At 40.4% G+C, this 21,002-nt stretch overlaps 3 protein-coding genes across 5 annotated transcripts; 1 reads left to right on the forward strand and 2 right to left on the reverse strand.

Annotated features, from left to right (window-relative positions):
• Nucleotides 1-1,064: 1,064 nt before the first annotated feature.
• rbm12 (RNA binding motif protein 12) lies at nt 1,065-8,771 on the reverse strand. Of its 2 annotated transcripts, none has more exons than XM_014016048.1 (3): nt 8,668-8,771; nt 6,185-6,247; nt 1,065-4,888 (listed from the first exon to the last, which is right to left on the reverse strand). In XM_014016048.1, exon 3 carries the CDS (start codon nt 4,865-4,867, stop codon nt 2,168-2,170), a length of 2,700 nt encoding a protein of 899 aa, XP_013871502.1. In that variant the 5' UTR covers nt 4,868-4,888; nt 6,185-6,247; nt 8,668-8,771; the 3' UTR covers nt 1,065-2,167. The 2 variants fall into 2 exon arrangements, with proteins under 2 accessions (XP_013871502.1, XP_013871501.1); XM_014016047.1 differs by having other exon boundaries at nt 1,065-4,895.
• Nucleotides 8,772-9,149: 378 nt separating this feature from the next.
• nfs1 (NFS1 cysteine desulfurase) lies at nt 9,150-15,439 on the reverse strand. The gene is made up of 15 exons (XM_014016052.1): nt 15,400-15,439; nt 15,083-15,172; nt 14,825-14,983; nt 14,290-14,366; nt 14,022-14,138; nt 13,695-13,778; nt 13,380-13,532; nt 13,212-13,305; nt 12,315-12,449; nt 12,032-12,189; nt 11,857-11,962; nt 11,682-11,763; nt 11,508-11,591; nt 10,474-10,563; nt 9,150-10,252 (listed from the first exon to the last, which is right to left on the reverse strand). Exons 1-15 carry the CDS (start codon nt 15,422-15,424, stop codon nt 10,189-10,191), a joined length of 1,518 nt encoding a protein of 505 aa, XP_013871506.1. The 5' UTR covers nt 15,425-15,439; the 3' UTR covers nt 9,150-10,188.
• Nucleotides 15,440-15,792: 353 nt separating this feature from the next.
• On the forward strand, nt 15,793-21,002 carry cunh6orf89 (chromosome unknown C6orf89 homolog). 2 transcript variants are annotated; one of them, XM_014016053.1, is made up of 8 exons: nt 15,793-15,959; nt 16,846-17,120; nt 17,208-17,373; nt 17,476-17,624; nt 17,825-17,976; nt 18,432-18,567; nt 18,688-18,811; nt 19,011-21,002. In XM_014016053.1, exons 2-8 carry the CDS (start codon nt 16,932-16,934, stop codon nt 19,091-19,093), a joined length of 999 nt encoding a protein of 332 aa, XP_013871507.1. In that variant the 5' UTR covers nt 15,793-15,959; nt 16,846-16,931; the 3' UTR covers nt 19,094-21,002. The 2 variants fall into 2 exon arrangements, with proteins under 2 accessions (XP_013871507.1, XP_013871508.1); XM_014016054.1 differs by having other exon boundaries at nt 15,793-15,942.

The following is a 21,002-nucleotide window of genomic DNA, read 5'->3' on the forward strand; positions in this document are numbered from 1 at the left end:
CTGGATTTATTGTTCCAACACATTTCTGMTTCTCTCCACACACCTACTGCACAYCATCCACACCRTCTTTACCAGTACCCAGGGTTTCACTTCATTTTATTTAGGCCAGTTTATCAAGTTTATGCACACACACAAACATATACACACACATTCAGTTCTTGTACCTGTTTGGAGKTTTACCATTTCCTGAACGCTGAGATTTCCTCATTAGACCAAGCTAATACTTCAGATTTGATGAAAAAATGCTTGTGTCAGGCAAGAAAAAACAAACAGCAGCATAGGATGGTGCAAAGACACTAAAAGCATGAGACAACTAAAGTAAAAATATATTACTGTTAAAAACTTAATCTGAATCCAGACGAATCCCTAAAATTCAAAACTTTTTAAACTTTTAAGATAATCCTTACGTAACGCAGATGCTTTCGTTACTTCAACTCTCAAAATATGAGAATATGCATTGTTAGAATTTTGGAAAAAGATATAGGACTTACTCCTACATTTGCCACCTCTTGGTTTGTTAGCAATTATTCTCATATTTTATGGAACTTATCAGCTCTTTATTGTGACATGAAACAACCCCAACAGCCAAAAAAATAAACTCATTTTGAGTTTGAACTCATTTTATTCTCAATGGAACATATTAAATGTAACCAGCATTGAAACCAATGAATAATAATCAAAATTATTTTGATTTTCATGGCAGAAACATATGAAAAATGTTGGGGCATTGGCAACAAAATGAAGCTAAAGTTAAGTGATAGAAATAAAAAAAATCCTTCTGCTACTAATTATGGTAACAGGTCAGTATTTTGTTTTACATTTTATATATATACTTTTTTGAAATGGGGCTGCAAGTAAGCAAAAGAGCCTAGAAGATATCCTTGATCAATCTGTAAGTAAAGCAGACTACTAAAGGAGATGGTACTTTAAGATAAAAGTGTATGGAAAAAAATTAAACATAAAAAGCAAAGATTTTAAGAGGCAAAATCCTAATATTTCAACTGACATTGACCTAAGACAAGCCTCCATTATGAGAAAGTGAAGAGCAAACAGGTTTGACATCATTAAAGGTGAGGAATGTCCTTTTATTAGCCAAAGCAAAGGAGACCCCACAGCATGTAAGGTTATACCATCACACAAATTTGTTCACACTGACAATAGAAACAAATGCAAGATTTAATGCAGAAACATCAAAATCATGATCAAATGTACAAACAGTGCTACCAACTAAAAGAAAAATACTAAAGACTTCATCAGAGCACACTACAGTCCAAACGCCTACGAAGCATGTGCTGTGGGGGGAATGGGGGAAAGGGAGGGATTTCAAGGGTAGCATAATTAGGAAACATCATAAAAATAAGACAGAAGAAAACAGCAGGCCCAAAACGAAATGAAAACATGACTCCGCCATCTTTTCATCCAACATCCTTTGTACAGCAACAATGCAACAGCTTTAAGTATGATGTTCACCACAGGAGTGGGAGATGTTATTTCACCAGAACTTGAAATCACAAACACCATCGTGCTGAAACAGCTTTTCATCATAATTTCATCATAGCAACATAAATCGTGATGACTTCTCTACAGTTGCACAGTTTACCAAAGCAACAAAAGATGTAAAGATTTTAATGTAGCAACAATGCATGTTTTTTTTGTACCATAGCRTCACAACATGAACATTTTGTTATGGCAACATACTGTGGTTGTTCGCTTTACTRCAGCAGCAGAGCATGTGAATTTCAAACCACAGCAGCAGAGTATTTTAAAGCATGTACAGCAGCAATGTTTGTGAGCCTCTTTACAACCATCAGCTTACCATGGCAAGAAAACAGGTGACTGTTGAGATAAACATAAAAGCTGCACCGTCATGAAAACTGGAAAGGGAAGGACCAAAAACCTGCCAATATTGTCATTATAACCATCATAACCACAACGTCCATTGGTTTGTGCAACCAAAGTCAGCAGCTGCAGGTAAAAAATGGTGTAGATTACAGTCTTTAACAGACACACTGCAAAAGACAGGGCTTACCTGTTGATATTTACATAAAAGAAGGGGGTTGGTTTTGGTAATGACTGACAGTCACTGATTTGAACACTGGGTAGTTGGTGTTATTTCACCTGGACAAATGTAAAAGTCTTATACAGTCACTTTGCTTTAGGTGGAGCCCTATCCTAGGCTTATCTTGACCTTTCGTGAACCAATAGGTCTGTCATTCAGTTCCATGACTGCAGCGGTGGCCTCCTCGTGGTTCTGGAAAGCCACCATGGCCTCACCAGTTGGCAAACCTTTCTCACTGAACTGCAAGCAGACCGAGCCTGGCAACACCTGATAGCCATAGAAAAAGTCCATGATCTCATCCACGGTAACGGTGAACGGCATGTTCTGAATTTTTACAACTGTTGGGCCGGCAGGGCAGTGTTGATTGTTGGGATTGCTGGATCCTCCTGGAACTGGCTGGCTGCAAAGGCCTTCGGCGCCTGGAGCGAACCCCTGCTCTCCTCCAGTTGGGCGGCCATGGTTGTTGTTGTTGTTGGGCCCTCCTCCTCGGTTTTGTCCTCCTGTACTTCCTTTTCTGTTGGCGTTGTCAAAAGGTGCAATGCCTCTAAGACCATCTTGGCCAAATGGAGGCCCTCCGGCAGCTCCAGGGCGAAAGCCGGGTGGCTCTAAGATAGGCGCTCCGGGAATTCCTGAAACTAGTGGAGGGGTGACACCTAAATTCACTTCCCCTAGCCTGGCAGGCATTGGAGGGAGAGGAGGCGGGCCTSCCAGTCCATTTCCTGGGGCCGAGAATGGAGCTACAAATGGGCCACTGCTGAGGTTCCCCATGGTGTTTCTAAGGAAATTAAACTCGTCACCGCTAATCCCAGAAAAAGGGTTTATCTGGGGCGGCTGGGGACTGGGCTGTGCTGGCTGGTGTTGACTGTGGTTTTGGTTCTGATTATGCTGGCTATGGATGCGTTGGGCCCTTTTGTTTTGAGGCGGCGGATTTCTCTCAATTTCCTTCATCTGATCAAAAGTTACCAAATGGACAAAGGCATCCCGACCATTGAGCTTTTGTCGATGCAGCCGTTCAGCTTTGCGGGCATCTTCTTCACTTCGCAACTGGAAGATGGCTTGGCCTAAACCATTTCCATGGCTATCTGTCAGGACTTTCAAGGTGTCTTCATAGATTCCTACACCTTCAAGGAAGGCACGGACATCCTTCTTGGAGATGCTGTAAGGGATATTGGAAATATGGGCACAATTTCTAGGAGCTTTCAAGCCATCTTGGCCCTTGCCGTCACCTTGTACTGTTTCACGCTTGCGGAAAGCATCGATCTTTTCAAGCATTCCCTTTCGGCTGATTGGATGAACCTGGATAAAACGAGAGCCCATATACTGCATGTGGGAGGCAAGAGCAATCTTGTATTCCTCTTCAGATTTAAACTCAAGGAATCCCTCTCCTGTAGCACGTCCATTTGGACCATAGGCAATGTAGATGCTATCTTCCACAATGACCAAATTCTTAAAGAACTCCCTAATCTGTCTTTTGTTGGCTTCATATGGGAGACCCTTCAGGTAGACACAGAACTCCTGCCTGTGAGGCGATCTGTCTCGATCTCTGCCTCCTGTCCCAGGATTTCCACGACGGTGCTGCTGATCCTGTGACTCATTGCTGTTACTTGATTTGTTACCCATGTGAAGAGCCAGGCCTATCCCGCTGTCGCTACAGCTGACCCACTGCTGTTCAGAGCCTGGGCAGATCTCAATGAATCTTTGGCCCATCATGCCACCCCCCAGCTTCAAAGCCTCAAAGCTGTCATGGGGTGAAAAAAACTTTACCACAGCCCTGCCATTTGGACGACCCTGCCCATCCCTCTGTAGGCGAACCCCTTCCACACCAAGACCCCGAAAAAAATCCCTGACTTCCATCTCTGAGCAGGAATAATGAAGATTTTGCAGGAGAACATACAAATCATCAGGATTGGGTCCTCCAACCCCAGGGGCTCCTGCAGCGGCAACTTTCATATGAGCCTGAAGTCCAAGTGAGGCCAGAGGAGTAAGAGGGTTAAACAGCATAGGGTTGGGGGCCCCAAGAGGGAGGCCTGAGCCCAGTCCTGTTGGTGGAGGAAGGGAGGGATTAAAGGGAGGTAAAGCGGACATATGAGGAAGATGAGACATGGGRGGTATTGGAGGTCCTTGGGGTAGTGGAGTAACAGAAGGGACAGGAGGGAGGGTAGACACAGGAGGAGGAACTGGGATTGTGGGCATAGTTGGCATAGGGGGCATGGAAGACATGTTAGGAAGAGCAGCAATGGGTGGGGGACCTGCACCGAGTGACGTCAGAGCTGTGGTGATTGTAGGGGTTGAGCTGTAGCTATTGGGGAAACTTGGCACCACGTTGGCTAAGGTTGCTGCTGCTTTGCTGCTCGTTTGTTCTTGAGATGAGCTCACTGCGGTCACTGAGGCCGGGGTGTTGCTGAAACCCTGATTTCCGTGGCTACCAGAGCGTCCTCCTGCCCCTGACTGGACAGGTGGCATGGAGGCTGCACTTCCTTGTCTGTTAGCATTTCCTGCTGGGGGTGCAGCTATTTCTACACCTCCTGCTCCAGCTTCAAATCTACGGCGGCTAAGTTCAATCATGTTCTGCATTTCTGTCTTGCTACTAAGCAACAGTGACACTTTGGAGCCTTTGATGGACCCACCCGTTCGCATCATCCCTTGTCGAGCATCCTCATCGGTGGCAAACACGATGAAGGCTTCACCGTGTTCACCTCCGACGATGTGCACTCCACCGTCAGGAATGGTGAGGCCAGAGAAGAAGTGTCTGATGTCCATGGTGCCGGCCACTATGGGCAGACCCTGCAGCCTGATGACTACCGCCATACTGACTGCTAAAAAACAGCCCTACAACCTAGAGAGAAAGCAACACTACCATCAGTTCTCAAACTTCACAGTTTGTAAGCATACAAAGATAAAGCAAAAAATGGTTTCTTCAGCATGAATTAGAAACTACTTGTATATGCTGCACACACATTTGAAGTTCTGAATTTTGAAAACAGAAGAGTTTTGAAGGGACCATGGGGGAAAAGGTAAGCATTTTGCAATTTTTGTTTGCAAAAATTGACCCTAAAAAGTCTAAGGAAGATTGACTCTTGAAGWTTTAAACAAATCATTCTTCCTTTCAGAAATTTGATCATACATCACATCTGATTTTTTGTTAATTCAGAACTAGGGATGCACGATACATCGGCAATAATATCAGTATGGATCGATATTGGTCATTTTTAGAATATCGGTATCGGTCCGATATGCAAAACTATTAACGTCCAATATTGATTTTACAATTTTTATCTTTGTGTTTCTGTTTTGGGAGGGGAGATGGTTGGTTGAGCGGCATCAGTTTGATCATGATAGTGATTCTGATGCTGCATAGCCAGAAATAACTGATGTAGAGCCTTGTCACAAGTCTGGCTGTTTATTTACGGTATCAAAAAAGACCCGAATGTATTTGTGCGTGTATATATTATATAATTTGTGTGTTTGTGTAATATCAGTGAATATCGGTTATCGGCCATAACAGCAATAATTTTATCGGATATCGGCTGAAATTTCATATCGGTGCATCCCTAATCAGAACATAGGCAAACATTAGCATGAACACAAAGTGACAATAAGTGTTCCCAGAAGAACACAACACTTCAGAATGACAAAGTTAACGCTAGTCTACAGTCTCTCATCAATAATTTGCACATTCACATTCAAAAGCTTAAATGTGTTCAATATGCCAAAACATTTGCCGTCTATGGAATCTGTTATGAAACATTTGCGTCTGGCCAAACATTTAACTAGTTACCAATATTAGCCTTTTTCTGAAACAAACATGAACCAATATAATCTCATACCCTTCAAATCTTCTCAAATAAAATAAAGTTTTTCCAACTAAAGAGTTTTCTTTAAAGTACTATTTTTATAGGTGTTAATGGTTAAAAGCTCAGCCTAATACCAGACTGAAACATAATTTTACATCAACTTCAGTCTGTGTAATTTGAATTATAACAGAATATTCAACTAATATGATCCAATTCAGTGTTTGCTCAATTTCTTGCTAATTTCACTGTTTTTTACAGTTAAAATGAAGGCATTCTGAATTATTTTCATACAAAAGTAAAAACTATAAATCTCATGCAGTTTGAAACTCACCAATGCAACTAAGCAGTGCCTATAGTTTCACTGAGTAACAGGATTTCTGCAGGACAATGAAACCTGGTGAAAAGGTCAGAGAAACAAACATTGTTCACACAAAAAAATCACATTAAATGTTACATTAGCTACCAGTAGCCAGTGTTTTCAACAGCTGTAATGACCTTGAGTCAACAACTACTAGACTTTAAACACTATAGTTTACTATACTAGAGTTATTCTATGTTATTCTTATTTTACACCAAGAGAAGTGTCATTAACACTAACACAAATCAAATAAAAGGCAACTTGAGAGCAGATATTGTAGYCAGACAGCCTCTACCTGAGTGAAACATTTCTGACTAAAAGAAACCACATAGTGACATGAAACAAAACTAGACTCAAATTTTTATTTCAAACAAGCAACCCAGAAATACAAACATTTTAAGTTAGAAACAATTAATAAAAGAAGCAGCTACTGCAGAAACCACTTCAGAACACCAAACGATACCCCAGGAGGACTTATCAAACAATCACAAGCTCAATGACCCGGCTGATCACAAATGACTAGTCAGCAGGTCACACGTTTGCACCTGCCTGCAACAACAAAAAACACACGTCAACCATCAAGCATACCAACAACATATCATCTTAACAGTCARCATAAAGCAGTAGCATAAAAAGCAGCAAGTAAAAGAACATCACCAAACTGTAAACACAGGAATTCAGAGAAACATTAGTTTCATGTAAACCACAGCAAATTTAACAGTTTACCAGCACAGCACAAATAACAGCAAAGAAATTAAGCAGCAAGAAAACAGAGCAACAATTTAGCGAACACTGGTAAAAAACCCGCTGTCCAGCTGAACAACAGCAAATGAAGCAACACTTGCAGATTGTACAATCCATGTCAATGTTTCCCCATTCAGGATGGACATATCGCCAAATGACACTCCCCCTTTCTTGGACCAATGAAAACCACTGACACCAACAAATGCCTGCATGGCAACACACATTTAACATGACGCTGTACATCAACATTATCATTGTCATTACTGGTGATATTATTCAACGATAGCACATATAAATTCATAAGATCAGGGACAAGTTCTTCGATGCTTCATTATAACRCATTTCCATTAATTTCTTTTAAAGAACCTCATTAACTACAGTTACAAACTGTTGGTAACAAGCTACCAAAAACTAGTCAAAACAAACAGCAAAAATAGGCAACGCTTGACTGACAGAAAACAGCTAACGTCAAAAACAAAATGAATCCCACAGAAGGAGAAAAAAAATCAACCAAAGTCTCATGTTCTACTCAAAGAGCAGGGAAAGAAACCTGAGGCAACAAGAGACTGAATTGTTCTGCAAAAGGGGAGAAAACATAAAAAAATAAACCCTGCACATTCAGGATAAAGAATCTAATAGTTGTTCTTACAAGTTGCKTTTTAAGCTTAAACACACAACTCCATGTGTGCTTTTGTTGATCCCCAACAGCAAAGAGTGCATTTTCAGAGCATAATGTATTAAAAGCAGCAGAAAACCTAAAATAAATAAAAATAAAAACTCAGATACAACAAGATATTCCTTTTTAAAACCAGCATTGTTTTCAATTTACCTGCAATCACAAACGACCTAATCCAAAACAAATCAATAACAATCCCTTTTTATCTCATCATGCAGCCTCATAAATTATGAAATCATTCTTGCACAGACCTCTACTGCTTCTGATTCTGCAAACCAACCCTGAGCAAACAGATTCAAACACAACAAAYTTATAAAATGATTATTTTTCTCATGTTCATCATCTATTTTGCCAACAAAACTGTAATCTTGCACATTTTATGATAATTTTCAGACAATAAAAAGTCATTCAACTGTTGCAYTGAGTTTAACAGGACTACTTAACATAGTCCAGCTGAGCAAAAATAAATGAAAACAAACACCTTTCAACATAAAATGTCATATTAACAATGCTCTATATATGTCATGACAATCTTAATAAATATTTATTGATTTTTYCCCCCCACCCATTAACAGCTCATGTTTCAAGATGCCCTGACCAGGATTGGCTTATATTTATGGTTTCCTGGGCAGTGAGCAAATGCCAGGTATCAATTTTCTTTGTTTACCCAAACAGAAAGTCGAAAAAACATGAGCTGAAAAAAAAAATCAAATGTACATAATGGTGGAAACTAGTAGCTACGAATTATAACATTAATTACCCAAACCAATCTAAATATTTTACAAATGCATTACACACTTCACAAAACTTCGACATAMATCATCAACAAACATATAGTAAATATTCTAAGTAGTTAAACAGCTTCCAGCAGTGTTTACGGCTTGGCTTCCTAGTATGCTAGCGTTCCGTTAGCAACCTAGCCGCTAGTTAAACATGCTAATTTGCGTGTTTTTGGAGCAGAACAGCCAGCGGAATACGTGCTTTCAAAGTCACTAGAGCAACGTCATTAGACGACCTATCGCTTGTGTATTCTTACCGAGAAATCTGTCAATTAACATATAGAGATTTAACTCATAAACAGAAATCTTTTCTTCTCCCTTTTCTCCTGCAAGCTTCTTCTGCACGAAATGTCGGCTCAAACACCGCGATAACAGAACTGATCTCGCGAGAAATGGCAGACCACGTCTTCTCGGTGTAATTGCGCTCCCTGGTGGCTAAAACTACAAATAAACTAAAAAAATATAATAATAATAATAAAATAAACTCAACCAGAACATTCCCTGGTTGAAAACTAGGTTTTCTACTTTCTGAGCGATTTCAACAAGGATAACTTATCAACTACAGTGGGACAGTATGCATTTTTTGTTACTTTGAGAATTTATTATGGTTAGATTTGGAACATATTGTTTGTGCTTATACTGGTGTAGATTCTCAGTCAAACTGCACAAGGTAAAACAACTATTGTCAATGATCAGAACCATAATACAATTTATTGCATGTGGAAAATAAAACTTTAGGTAATTTGAATGCTGGACAGCTGTTTTATTGGCTTAAGGTACACAAAGTTTTGATAAAAACAGACAAAGCTTTAGAAAATACACACAAAATTGCAAACATTGTTGATCGCATGAACAGATGACAGTGGAAGCTGAAATAAATTACAACAGCTTGAGACCCAAACATCCAGAAACAAAAGACAATTTTAAAACAATCTGTATGTATATCGTCTGATTCTGAACCCTTTCAAACACTGCAGAATCATTGCAACTGTTGTAAAAAGCATCTTTGGTGGTCACTTTATTATGTATATTTATACGTAAAGAAAAACTTGTTAAAACAAAGAGTGTACCACATTTGCATATAAATACCTGTATGCCTGTCACAGATTTGATCCACTTCCTTTAAGGTTTCAGCACTACTGTTCCTACATAAAGTAAAAGGAGAACCAACAGATGCAGWGGTAGGGTACTGGATTCAGCTACATAACTCAAAACGCATCATGAAGCTATGCTGCAAAACCAATCAACATTTATTACATGTGAAACTGTGAGATGAGTACATACTGATTGTGACAAATGTGAAAAAAATAAACCACAAGAACTGGCACAAGATAAGCCAGACATTTTTATTTTAACTCACATTGTTTTGATCTGTGCAAAGGTTTTGTCTCACCTTACATTTAGCTCAAAATTGACATGTAACAAATATTTTACAAGTTTTATTCTCYGTTGTTTTATGCAGGATCAAACTGTGTCAGCAGAGTGGGTTACTCTCACAAAATATTTTGTAAAACCTCCTTTTCTCCATAACTGTKGAGCCACATCTCAGGGAGCCCAACTTTGCAAAAGCCTCACTGAAAAACAGAAACTGCCAAGTTGTTCGTCGACTCTGAAGCAGCATCTCCTGACGGCAGCCGGAGGAGCTTCRGCTGCGAGCAGACTTCAAGTCGGACAGGAAGTTTGTGCGTGTTTGTGTCGAAGTAGAAGTGAAATCGTTCCAAAAAAAATCTCTAATCCTTTGTTCTGCAGCTAGGAAGCTTACAGGAAGTGGGCGGAGTTCAATGCTGCGTCCACTTGATGCTCTTCAGGTCAACGCCTTCCTGGACCATCTCCCATAAAGGACTTCAAGACGAAACAAGGAGAAAAGGAAAGTTAGACGCTGATATTGTAAACTTCCTGTTCCAGGAAATTTATGAGAATAAGAAAATAAGATGATGTAGCTGAGATCTGAACAAATAGTGCCATATTTTTAACTTGAAAGTTTTTTTTTAAGTATTTCAGAGTTTGACTATAAGAAATTGAGCTTGATACGACAGATAAAAATAAAAGCCAGCTGAACTGACCTCATCTCTCGGAGTCTGCGGACTTGCTGGATACATTTTTCTGCAGTGTAGTCGACTTCTTCTTCTGTGGTGAACCTGCCAATACCAAACCTACAACAAAAACACGACATATAGTTCATCATTCATAATTTATACTTTTATAAAAAAAAAATTTAAAAACAACTAGAAATTATGAGTGGCTGAACACAGCTTGAAATATAAATTTGTTTAAAAGTTCATCAGGAACAGCAGAGTTTGCAGGGTTTAAGGCAAGTTAAATTTAAGAATTTTTAAGGCTTTTTAATGCCAAGTGACATTAAATTTAAGACCAATTTCACAATAAACACAAACAACAACAACAAAAAAATTAAACTGTGGCAGAWACTCGTGAATCAAAGTATTTTTGGTTGAATTTTTCARATATTGCTAATAGACCAACTATTTTTATCCACATCTAACTGCTTTTTTTTTTGTAAAATATATCAAAAACATTCTTAGCAGTCAGTTTTAAACTTAATTTAAATCCTGGAAATCATCTAACGACCCAAAATTTGGACTTTTAGAACCCACAGTGGGTTCTCAACCCCAGCTTGCTGTAGATGTAACCATGTAAGAAACATGAATGCATTTTTTTGGACAACATTATTAACATATTAGAAAATAAATGTCACATTGCTCAGATGGACAGTTGTTGAGATATTTGCATGTGAAGTAACAGGAAGTGATGTCAAAGGGSAATGTCTGCATGTGAATATTTAAAAAAAAATAAATGTTAGCAATTATTTTAATATATGAGACAAATTACAGTCATCCTATTTACAATGTGTTAACATTWTTAAGACTTCTGAATATTGATTTAGGACATTTTAAGGCTAATTAAAGGCCTTATTTTTGGATTGATGAATTCAAGGCCTTTCAAGCTCTTTTAAGGATCTGCAGGTTTGGAGGATCGGTTGTTATAAACAGATCAAAAACTAGATAACMTGAAAATCAAAGTGATGTTAAATTAATAATATTATTATAGCAGGAATATAGTKTCTATCAAGTGTTTGYACCTGATGGAGGAGTGAGCCAGGTCTTCATCTGCTCCGATCGCTCGGAGGACGTACGACGGCTCCAGAGACGCCGACGTACAAGCGCTGCTCACAGACACACAAACGTTCACTCATCTTGAACAGGAAAYAAAATGACAAAATCTAATAAAAGCTGATCAAAGGTTTGTGTCTGACCTTCCAGATGACAGAGCAACATCCTTCAGAGCCATCAACAGACTCTCTCCCTCCACGCAGGCAAACGACAGGTTTATGCAGCCTGTGAATTTAAACACACGGTGGATTCTTCATGAAAACAAAAACAAAAAACTGAAGAAAATCATTTTATGTCCGTACAACTACGTGATTTTACCGGGGTAACGTTGCTCTGGATCTCCGTTCATGATGACTTCAGGAACCTCTGACATGATCTTCTGGACCAGACGCTTGGCGAGCATGGACACTCTCTGATAATCGTACTGCACACACAGATTAATGTTTAGTGTCCGGGTACACCAGTGCRTTTGGTTTTTAAATGCTTATTTTACCTCCATCTCCTTTTGGGCGACGCTGCAGGCGGCTCCCAGCCCAACAACCAGCGGGGTGGGAACGGTGCCGGAGCGGAGACCCCTCTCCTGACCGCCGCCGTTCTGCAGGGGCTCCAAACGGACCCGCGGCCGGCGGCGCGCRTACAAGGCACCCACGCCTGCACACATGAACGTGCATTACAGTCTGCATACATCTTGCTAATTAGCAAACTCAGAAAAAAAAACTAAAAAGAGATGTTAGTGTTGAGTTAGTTTCTTAACTGCTAATGCTAATGATGCTAACCTTTGGGTCCGTAGATCTTGTGACCACTGATGGACATCAGATCAACCTTGCAGTCAGAGACACTGATGGGAATCTTYCCCACAGCCTGAGCAGCATCCGTGTGGAAAAACACTCCTTTGGATCGACAAATCTGACCTGAAAACACCAAGGGTGAAGCTTAGTCGGCCAACGACACAAAACACTTCATTTGAGCTCCATGCAGCCACAGTAAAAACTATGGCGTGGTATGAGGGCCAAAATTAAGACTATTATGCAACCAGCAGTTGTTATATCCTAGTAGCAGGAGGTTATATCTATTCCTAAGCCAGCTTTTGATCTGATTAATGACAGGCAAGTGCAACTGAGCAGCCGGGCCCAGTAACTGAAAGGCCGACACTATTCATTTGCATTAGCATTGGAGAGGCTAGCGACAAGCATGGATAATCTGGAGTTATGATGGATAGACTAGAGACTAGCATGAATAAGCTGGTGTTAGCATCTGAGAGGCTAATGACTAGCATGGATAAGCTGGCGTTAGCATCGGAGAGGCTAGTGACTAGCATGGATAAGCTGGTGTTAGCTTCGGAGAGGCTAATGACTAGCATGGATAAGCTGGTGTTAACATCGGAGAGGCTAGTGACTAGCATGGACAAGTTGGTGTTAGCTTCGGAGAGGTTAACACTAGCTTATCCATGCTAGTCACTAGCCTCTCCACTGTTAACACAAATAAATAGTCTCCTTCTAATTTGCCAGTGCTGGCCTCTCATTAATCAAACCAGTAGMTGGCTTAAGAATAGATATAGCCTCCTGCTACTAGGATGTAACAACCTCTGGTTGCAMAGTAATCTTAATTTTGGCCCTCATACCGTGCCATAARAAAACCTGATTAATTWAAAGATTGTGTGTTGCCGTTGTTACCAATTTCCTTGATGGGCTGCTTGACTCCAATCTCATTATTGATGGTCATCACGGACACCAGGGARGTGTCGGGACGGATGGAGGCCTCCAGCAGCTGCAGACACAAACACAGAGTTCACACGGTGATGACCGCGAGGTGCCTGTCCTTACAGGGTTTTTGTTGTGTACCTCCAGGTCCAGCAGCCCGTTCTTCTGCACCGGTAGGTAAGTAATACTGAACCCCTCAGACTCTAGRATTCGACAGGAGTCCAGGACACATTTATGCTCAGTCTGCGTGGTGATCACATGACCCTTCTTGGCCTTGTAGAACCTGGCCACGCCCTGCAGGGAACAAACAGCAGCTTTGGACTCAGTTCATTTTCATAGGACTTATTGTTGTATTCCTAAGCAACTTTTACTGAAAAGTAAGGTAAGTACAGTTTTTKGTGATAGCAGGAGGATGTTTGTAAGCAGTGACGACGAAGAGGAGTAATATATTGGTACCTTAATGGCCATGTTGTTGGACTCTGTGGCTCCGCTGGTGAAGATGATTTCTCTGGGATCGGCTCCGATGAGATCAGCAACCTGCTGCTCAGAGAAACAAAAGGCTCACAGTCACACCACATGCTGCAGTGGGAGAGCTTTCATTATGTTTCAACTGGCTGCTCGCTCTAACGCAGCCTTGAGTTTAATTCAAACGTAGGTTTGCACAATAGGTGCACAGTATTTATGAATCTAAACCTGGAAATTTGTCATAACTATTTTCCCACAAATGCTGCAATGTTTTTAAACTGAATGCAACACTTTGCTGCAAAACCAAAGTCTCTGTACCTTCCTGGCGTTCTCCATGGCCCTCTCACTCTCCCAGCCGTAGGCGTGTGTCCTGGAGTGTGGGTTACCATAATAATTCACCTGGTATGGCAACATGGCGTCCAGCACTCGAGGGTCCTAAACAAATATCATAAAAAACAAACAATAACGTTGTTGCCGCAGCAAAGCAGCAACACAATCAATAAATTCTGTACCTAGATGGTCTGAACGACACATAAAACACTCTACCATGACCTCTTAGATTATTGACCCAACATATAACAGTTACCATGGGAGTGGTGGCCTGGAAGTCCATGTAAAGAGGCCGCAGCTCATCTTTCCCCAGCTCATATTTCTTGATCAACTCTGCAGCACAAAAAGCAAATTAATTTATTTTATGACATTTCTCTTGGAGAATGTAATTAAACATCTGTTTAACAGTGAAAAGTCTACAAATATCTAAAAGGATATTATTTCAAATGTTAGATTTTTCTATATAAAAACGTTATAGAGTCTGATATTTATATAAAGTGACTTAGAAATGGATATCAGTTTCAGTATCAACAATTAGAATAGTACAAGCATATCGATCAATTAATAAATTATTTTACTATCTTTTACTTTCACTGTTTGTAATTTAGGTTTTTTTTATTTAAAGTAATTAAAACTGTATTTATGTATATTTTTTGTTCTTAACGATTGCCACTCAGTTTTGTGTTGTAAAGTTATTTGTACCCCCATCAAACTGCGTCACTTTGGGATTAGCTACATGCTAGCTTCTCCAAGGGAACCGAAGCGTCCAGTGAAATCCTGTTTGTTGTTACCTTTCTGCACGGCGCTGGTGGCTGCCCGCTCAGAGACCCGACGGAAAGCAAGCCACGAGGCCGGCCTCAGCAGCCGGGAGGAGACGGTCCTTCCCGGGGAAAGCATCTGATCGGCAGGATGACTAGACCCGTTGACCTCGGTTAACACCAACACGCTGCCTACAATCAAAACAAACAAACAAAGGCGAACTAATTTGTACTTCTTCAAACAGCTAGTCTTCGAGTGACATAAATAAATAAAAAAAATCAGTTAAATACGTGTAAAGTTCTGATCTTGAACAGTTCGATCAGTCCATCCAGGTTGAATCCATGCGTTGATTAGACAACAAAGTTGGCTTCCGGTTTTGACTGTCAAAATAAAACATCTCAACGAGCTCTCATACAAAACCAGTCATGAGTGCGACCACACTTTAGATGTTAATAAGTTAAATTACCAGTTTAAAGCTAAATGTTACACCACACTGGTTAAATTTAATCATTTTAAAGCTAAACAGCAAAAACAATTTGTGTAATCACACTTTATTACATACTTTWTTTTAACCTAAACATTCTAAGTTGAGTAAAAGAAAACTCACCAAACGATAGAGGCGATAGTTGCATAAATAATCTTGCATCATTTTAATATATTAGACAAGTCTGTTTACTTTTACAAGTGTGTAACAACGTTGTATTTTTAATGTTTTTGGTTGCGTATTAACCGGAAATAAAAGGGCGGGACTTCAAGCTGAGTTCTCATTGGCCGAGCTGAACTGTTTTGGTTCTCTTGAAGGCGGGAGTGAATATTTTTTAGTTGGCTACTGGCAAATATCAACGATTTTTTTTACTTTAACTTTTATTTGACGTTTACTACTATACATCTAAAATATGAACATTATAATTTATGGAATTTAGTCAGACCTTCAGGGGCGGTGCGCTGTTTTAATCTTTACCGGCAGGTGRCGCTGTTTCACCACACCATCTGAAAATATGCAAACAGCGAACAAGTCCCAAGAAGAAGAATGATACTCAAATTTATGTGTCGTGTTATGATTTTCGACTTGTAGTTTATTTTATTTTTCTTCCCATAAATACTTATTTCAGGGRAAAGCGTGGGAAATGAGAGTTTTTGCACTTCAACGGTGGGTCTCACCGCGAGGTGAGGATTTGAAATCTGGATTTACAAATTCGTGCCTAGTTGTGTCAGAACCTGACATGGCTAATYATTAAATAAGCTAACCCGCCAGATGGTTATTTCGGTGTAAAACAGTTGCGTTAAGATTTTACGCTATTTACAACAAAACTAAAACTTATACAATGAATGAAGCCTTGCATAAATTGTCTCTATGTGTTTGTTGTGGGTTTGTGATTATGCGACAGGTTCCTGTTGTTACGAGGGAGATCTTTAAATGTTGACACTTCCTATCTGCCTCTGTTCTGTCTCTGCTCACAGGCCCTCTGAACAAAGGCCATCTATACTTAAAAAATAGCTTTCAAAGGTGTGGTTGTCATGATAGATACGACTCTTATTTATTAAAACCTAGAGAGAAAACACGGTSAACCAGCTGAGTGACAAGAGCCTGTTTGTGTGGGACGAAGTTGCTTAATCATACTTTAAATTAAGTAAAAAAATAACCACTTTTAAACCCCAGACTGTTGGAATACCACATCTGAAGGACAGCAAGATTTGAAGTTAAAGTTGGAAGGCCATGCTTTGTTTTGTAAAGTAATTTCTCTGTTGTTACCATCTTAAATTGGTTTGCTTAAAAGCCTTTGTAGGTTCATCTAATGAAGTTTGTCCAAAATCATACTTAATGTTAGTCTAGTGGTTCATATTAGCATTAGTAAAGTAGCACACAGACAGCCAAAAACATCACTCAACATTCGCCTGTCAGTAAAAAATAAAATCATCCCTAATTCTCAAACCAAGATGATTATAAAATTAAGCAAAAACGAAGCAAATGTTTATTAAAACTTGTTAATTCACCACCTATATTAGTGTAACTCTAATAGCACATTTATTAAACTCTTGGATGGATTCACAGGTGGGCTGACACCATGATCCTGAAGCCTGCACCTGCTGACGACCGACATATTTGACCGATGAGCCGTTGACAACACCGCAGTCGACATGGGGATGACGACGAGCGAGCCGTGCATCTACGACAAACTGTCCGAGAGCATCGACATCCTCCGCCAGTCGGGCTACCGCTACGGCATGTCGGAGCGGGAGATCGAGAGGTTCATCAAGCAGGTCCTGGAGACCAACGAGCCCAGAAGAGAGCCGCCGCAGTTCCCCATCCTGAGGGCCACCATCAAGGTGAGAAACCTGCAATCATTATTTATTTTATTCAAACAGTTTTTATAGGGATTTGGTTATTACAACTACATCTCTGGTTGTGTGCAGTTTGTTGTGGCCGTGGGGATCCTGCTGCTGGTGGTGCTGGCCTTCACCTACCCGCAGAACGACCCTCAGCTGGGACTGGTCAATCTGGGCTGTTATAACTGGTCGTCCCCGCTCAGCCACGTCCGCCTGCTCTCCCTGCCCATCGCCAAGAAGTACAACCTGCAAGGTGGGATGCGTCGTCAAACATGAGCCGTGTTTAACGGTGCTGATGATGGAAACGTTAAGCACATTGAAAACAACGTAAACACGCCCGCTACTGTTTGTTCAGGTTTCCATGAGTGGTGGAGCGCCGGCTCTCTCAGGCAGAGTTTGGTGAACTGTTCAGGATGTGCAGAGATCTCCTCGGTGCTGGAAGTCCCGGAGAGCCTCAGAGGGACTGTGACTCTGCGACGGGGGCCACAGCTTGTCCTGCTCAAGGTYAGAACTGGACACAATAAGGCTGAGTCATCTGAAGTTGCACTTTATGTCTTTTAGTTTTCATATGAAATCGAGGTTTGAGTGAGAGGATAATGAAGTCAGTGAATAAAATAGGTTTGTTATTAGTACATTTATTTGTAGTTTTCTTACAAGGTTTTAGTGTTTTTACAGTTGAACTGTTTAAAACCACCTCCCTCCAGGGTGGGGAGTCCCTCAACGTCCAGCGGCAGCAGCTCGAGGAGCTCTACTTGGCCCATCCTGACTCCATGTCCATTTTGCTAGAGGAGGAGGACGGCCTGCATGACCAGAACCTCGGCCTCCCTCAGGGACCTGCCAACTTCACTTTGTTCTGGTATGAATCTGTGCCCATAACAACCATGTGGTTCTCCTGATTCTGACAAAGAGTCTGTTTTCTCATGTGGCTAAGTTTAAAATATAATGTGTGTCTGGGAAGATTAGCTTAACTTAATAAAAAAAATTAGCAGCTTAAAAATTAGAGGCTAACACCAGCTTATCTATGCTATTCGCTAGCCTCTCAGATGCTAACGCCAGCTTATCCATGCTAGTCGCTAGCCTCTCCGATGCTAATGCCAGCTTATATATGCTAGTCGCTAGCCTCTCTGATGCTAATGCCAGCTTAACCATGCTAGTCCTCTCCAATGCTAACGCCAACTTATCCATGCTAGTCACTAGCCTCTCAGATGCTAATAATGCCTTGCTATCCAGCTATTTTATAATTAGACCCAAGTGGTTTTCACACAAACACTGGAGATGTTCTGATTTGTTCAGCTTTTGTTCTTCCTGCAGGAGGTTCAGCTCTGGGACCAGGGAGAAGGTGTTGAGGTGGCTCTTCCCAAAGGCTGAGCTCTGCCCCCTGCTGGACAGTGCTGGGACCATCCTGCAGCGCTGCCTGGTCACCCACAGCACAAACTCCCAGAGCAAGGTGAGCCCAGCTCCAAATGTCTGAACTCCAAGTCTGAAAGGACTTAAACTATTACTGTCACTATACACACTGTACAAGCTGAAGCTCAGGCTTTGTTTTGACTTGTTCTGTGTGTTCCAGGGTGTAAGGGTGTTGGGATGGCTGGTGGTGGGAGAGGGGCTGCCGACTGTTCGCGTTCTGCCGGTTCAGCGGTGCCAGAAGCACTGCAGCTCCTTCAACCTGTGGCTGTCCCCTGGAGACATGGGTAAGTCCTGCTGCAAACACGTTTTGTAAAATTATTATTATTGAGGTTTAATTTGTCTTTAGTGCAAATTCATTGSAACTCTTTTCCCATGTTTTATATTTAGTCTCTGCTTTTTCTGTTTGTTGTAATTAGTGATGACTGAGTTCACTCTCTGATTAGAACATTCACTGATGCTGGTGGTCTCCCCTGATCTGTGCAGTGTATGCGGACCCTCGGTACTGGCAGATGGAGCTGTTCCCCGGGCGGGGTCAGAACATTATTTGCGACGGATCGGCCTTTTAGCCCTCAGGCGGGGCAGAGCTCAGGACCGGGATGTGATGAACAATTCGGCGTTGAATGTTTGGTTTTGGAGCTTGTTGGCCTTTCTGTGTCTCTGCCTGTTGTTGCCTTTTAACACCGCTGGTCTTTTTTGTAAAGCACCCTTCAGTTCTGGGTCTGTCCCACACCCCAAACTGTCTCTGAGAACTGAAAACCACTTGATTTAAAAGGTCGTTTTGGAAAAAGGGACCCCCTGCAGGGGGGCTTCAAGGGTTTTCAGAGGATTAATAAGTCATGAAGTGCCACAGCTTTAAGCCGATCTCTTAGCAATTAAGAAAAAAAGCCTAAAAATGAGAGTTGTAAGAGTTTATAGTGATCATAGACCTCAGAATCACTGCCTCCATCTAGAACTAAATTAGGCCACGCCCTCGGTTGGTAAATTAAACACTAATAGGATGTTTTTTTGTGTGCCAAAGTCTGATAAATTTTTCAACTACAGCAGCGGTTCTCAAAACTGTTTTGATCTAGGGACCCCTTACAAGTGTGAACATTTTCCAGGGACCCCCTCATAAACCCCATGCTGATTTCAAAAATAATTTTAACCCCTAAATACCACGGGAATATGATTTTTCATTTGGTTTAGTTTGTGTGTGTTTGTTTTTAGCAATGCATTGTTCCCCATATGCATAAAAACTTTTTTAAATTATTTTTTAAGTTTTTGAGGACTCCCAAGACATGGTTCGCAGACCCCTGGGGGTCCTGGGACCACAATTTGAGAACCTCTSAAATAGAGTACCAACCCASTTTTATCAGGCCAGCTGCATTTATTTGGCCTCAAATTTCTTTTTCAGCTAATCTTGATGCCAAATTAGCTTTTCCTCTCAGGCAACCCTTTGTTATCTAATGTGCTGAAATGTCAGAGATGTGAAGCATGTTCAGATGGACTCCTCATTTCAGTCCCTTTATGTTCTTTTATGTTCATGAACATCCATCAGCTGCTGAACATTTGAGACACACCGACAGCTTCGCCTTCTTCTTTTTGTTTTTGTTTTTTTGTCTGTTTGATTTTAATGATAAAGGGTCAGTTCAGGATAAAACAAGTTTCTATTGCAGTTTGCACAGCACTTTCACAGCAAAGTCAAACTTTGCTGCATATTTCACTGACATATTCTGTCATTTCAGTCATTCTCTATAAAATAATTTACTAGAGATAAAAAAAATCTAGAAAAGTAAAAAAAATTGTAGCCATTTTAGGGGGAAAATGACTTGTTTTTTTGTTGAGGGATTTCTTATTTAGCTTAGGCTGCCACAGATTAAAAAAATATAAACTGATTTTAATTTGGAGATTATGTGGTAAAATTATGACTTAAATGTTTTGCTTTACTTGGGGGAAAATAAAAAGCTTTGTGAATTTGTTCCGTCTCTGAAACAAGTTTGAAATGATACAYAACAAGTTTAAAAATTAGAACAAAGTTAAAGATTGTGGGGTTTTAAAATTGTTAAACTGAACTTCCTCGGTTTGTTTCGTGGATTATTTGGAGCTCAGTAATAATCTGAGCAGAAATGTCAGATCTGACCCTTTAACAACTCAAACTCAGCACACAGGAAAGGTTTCAACTTTACATTTATACAAAGCTGCTTCTCCTGTTTCAGTCTTATTTATTGTTTTGATTGTATATATGTCAAATTATTGGTTCCAGAAAATAGGGTGTAATATATTTTTAATTGTTACAGCTAAAGTTTCAGGAGAAAGTAATAATGGAGAATATATTTTGTGCATTATTGAGAATTAAAAGTCGGAATGATGTTTAATCAGTTTGCCAAAGTTAACATGTTAAATAGAAATGTCTGCATTTTAATTCCTGACATAAAACAAAATCTGATTTGTATAATTAATTTTATGAGAAAAAAATAAAATATATTTAGCTTCTTT

Source organism: Austrofundulus limnaeus, unplaced genomic scaffold (assembly GCF_001266775.1).
Source record: "Austrofundulus limnaeus strain Quisiro unplaced genomic scaffold, Austrofundulus_limnaeus-1.0 Scaffold137, whole genome shotgun sequence".
Taxonomy (NCBI): Eukaryota; Metazoa; Chordata; class Actinopteri; order Cyprinodontiformes; family Rivulidae; genus Austrofundulus; species Austrofundulus limnaeus.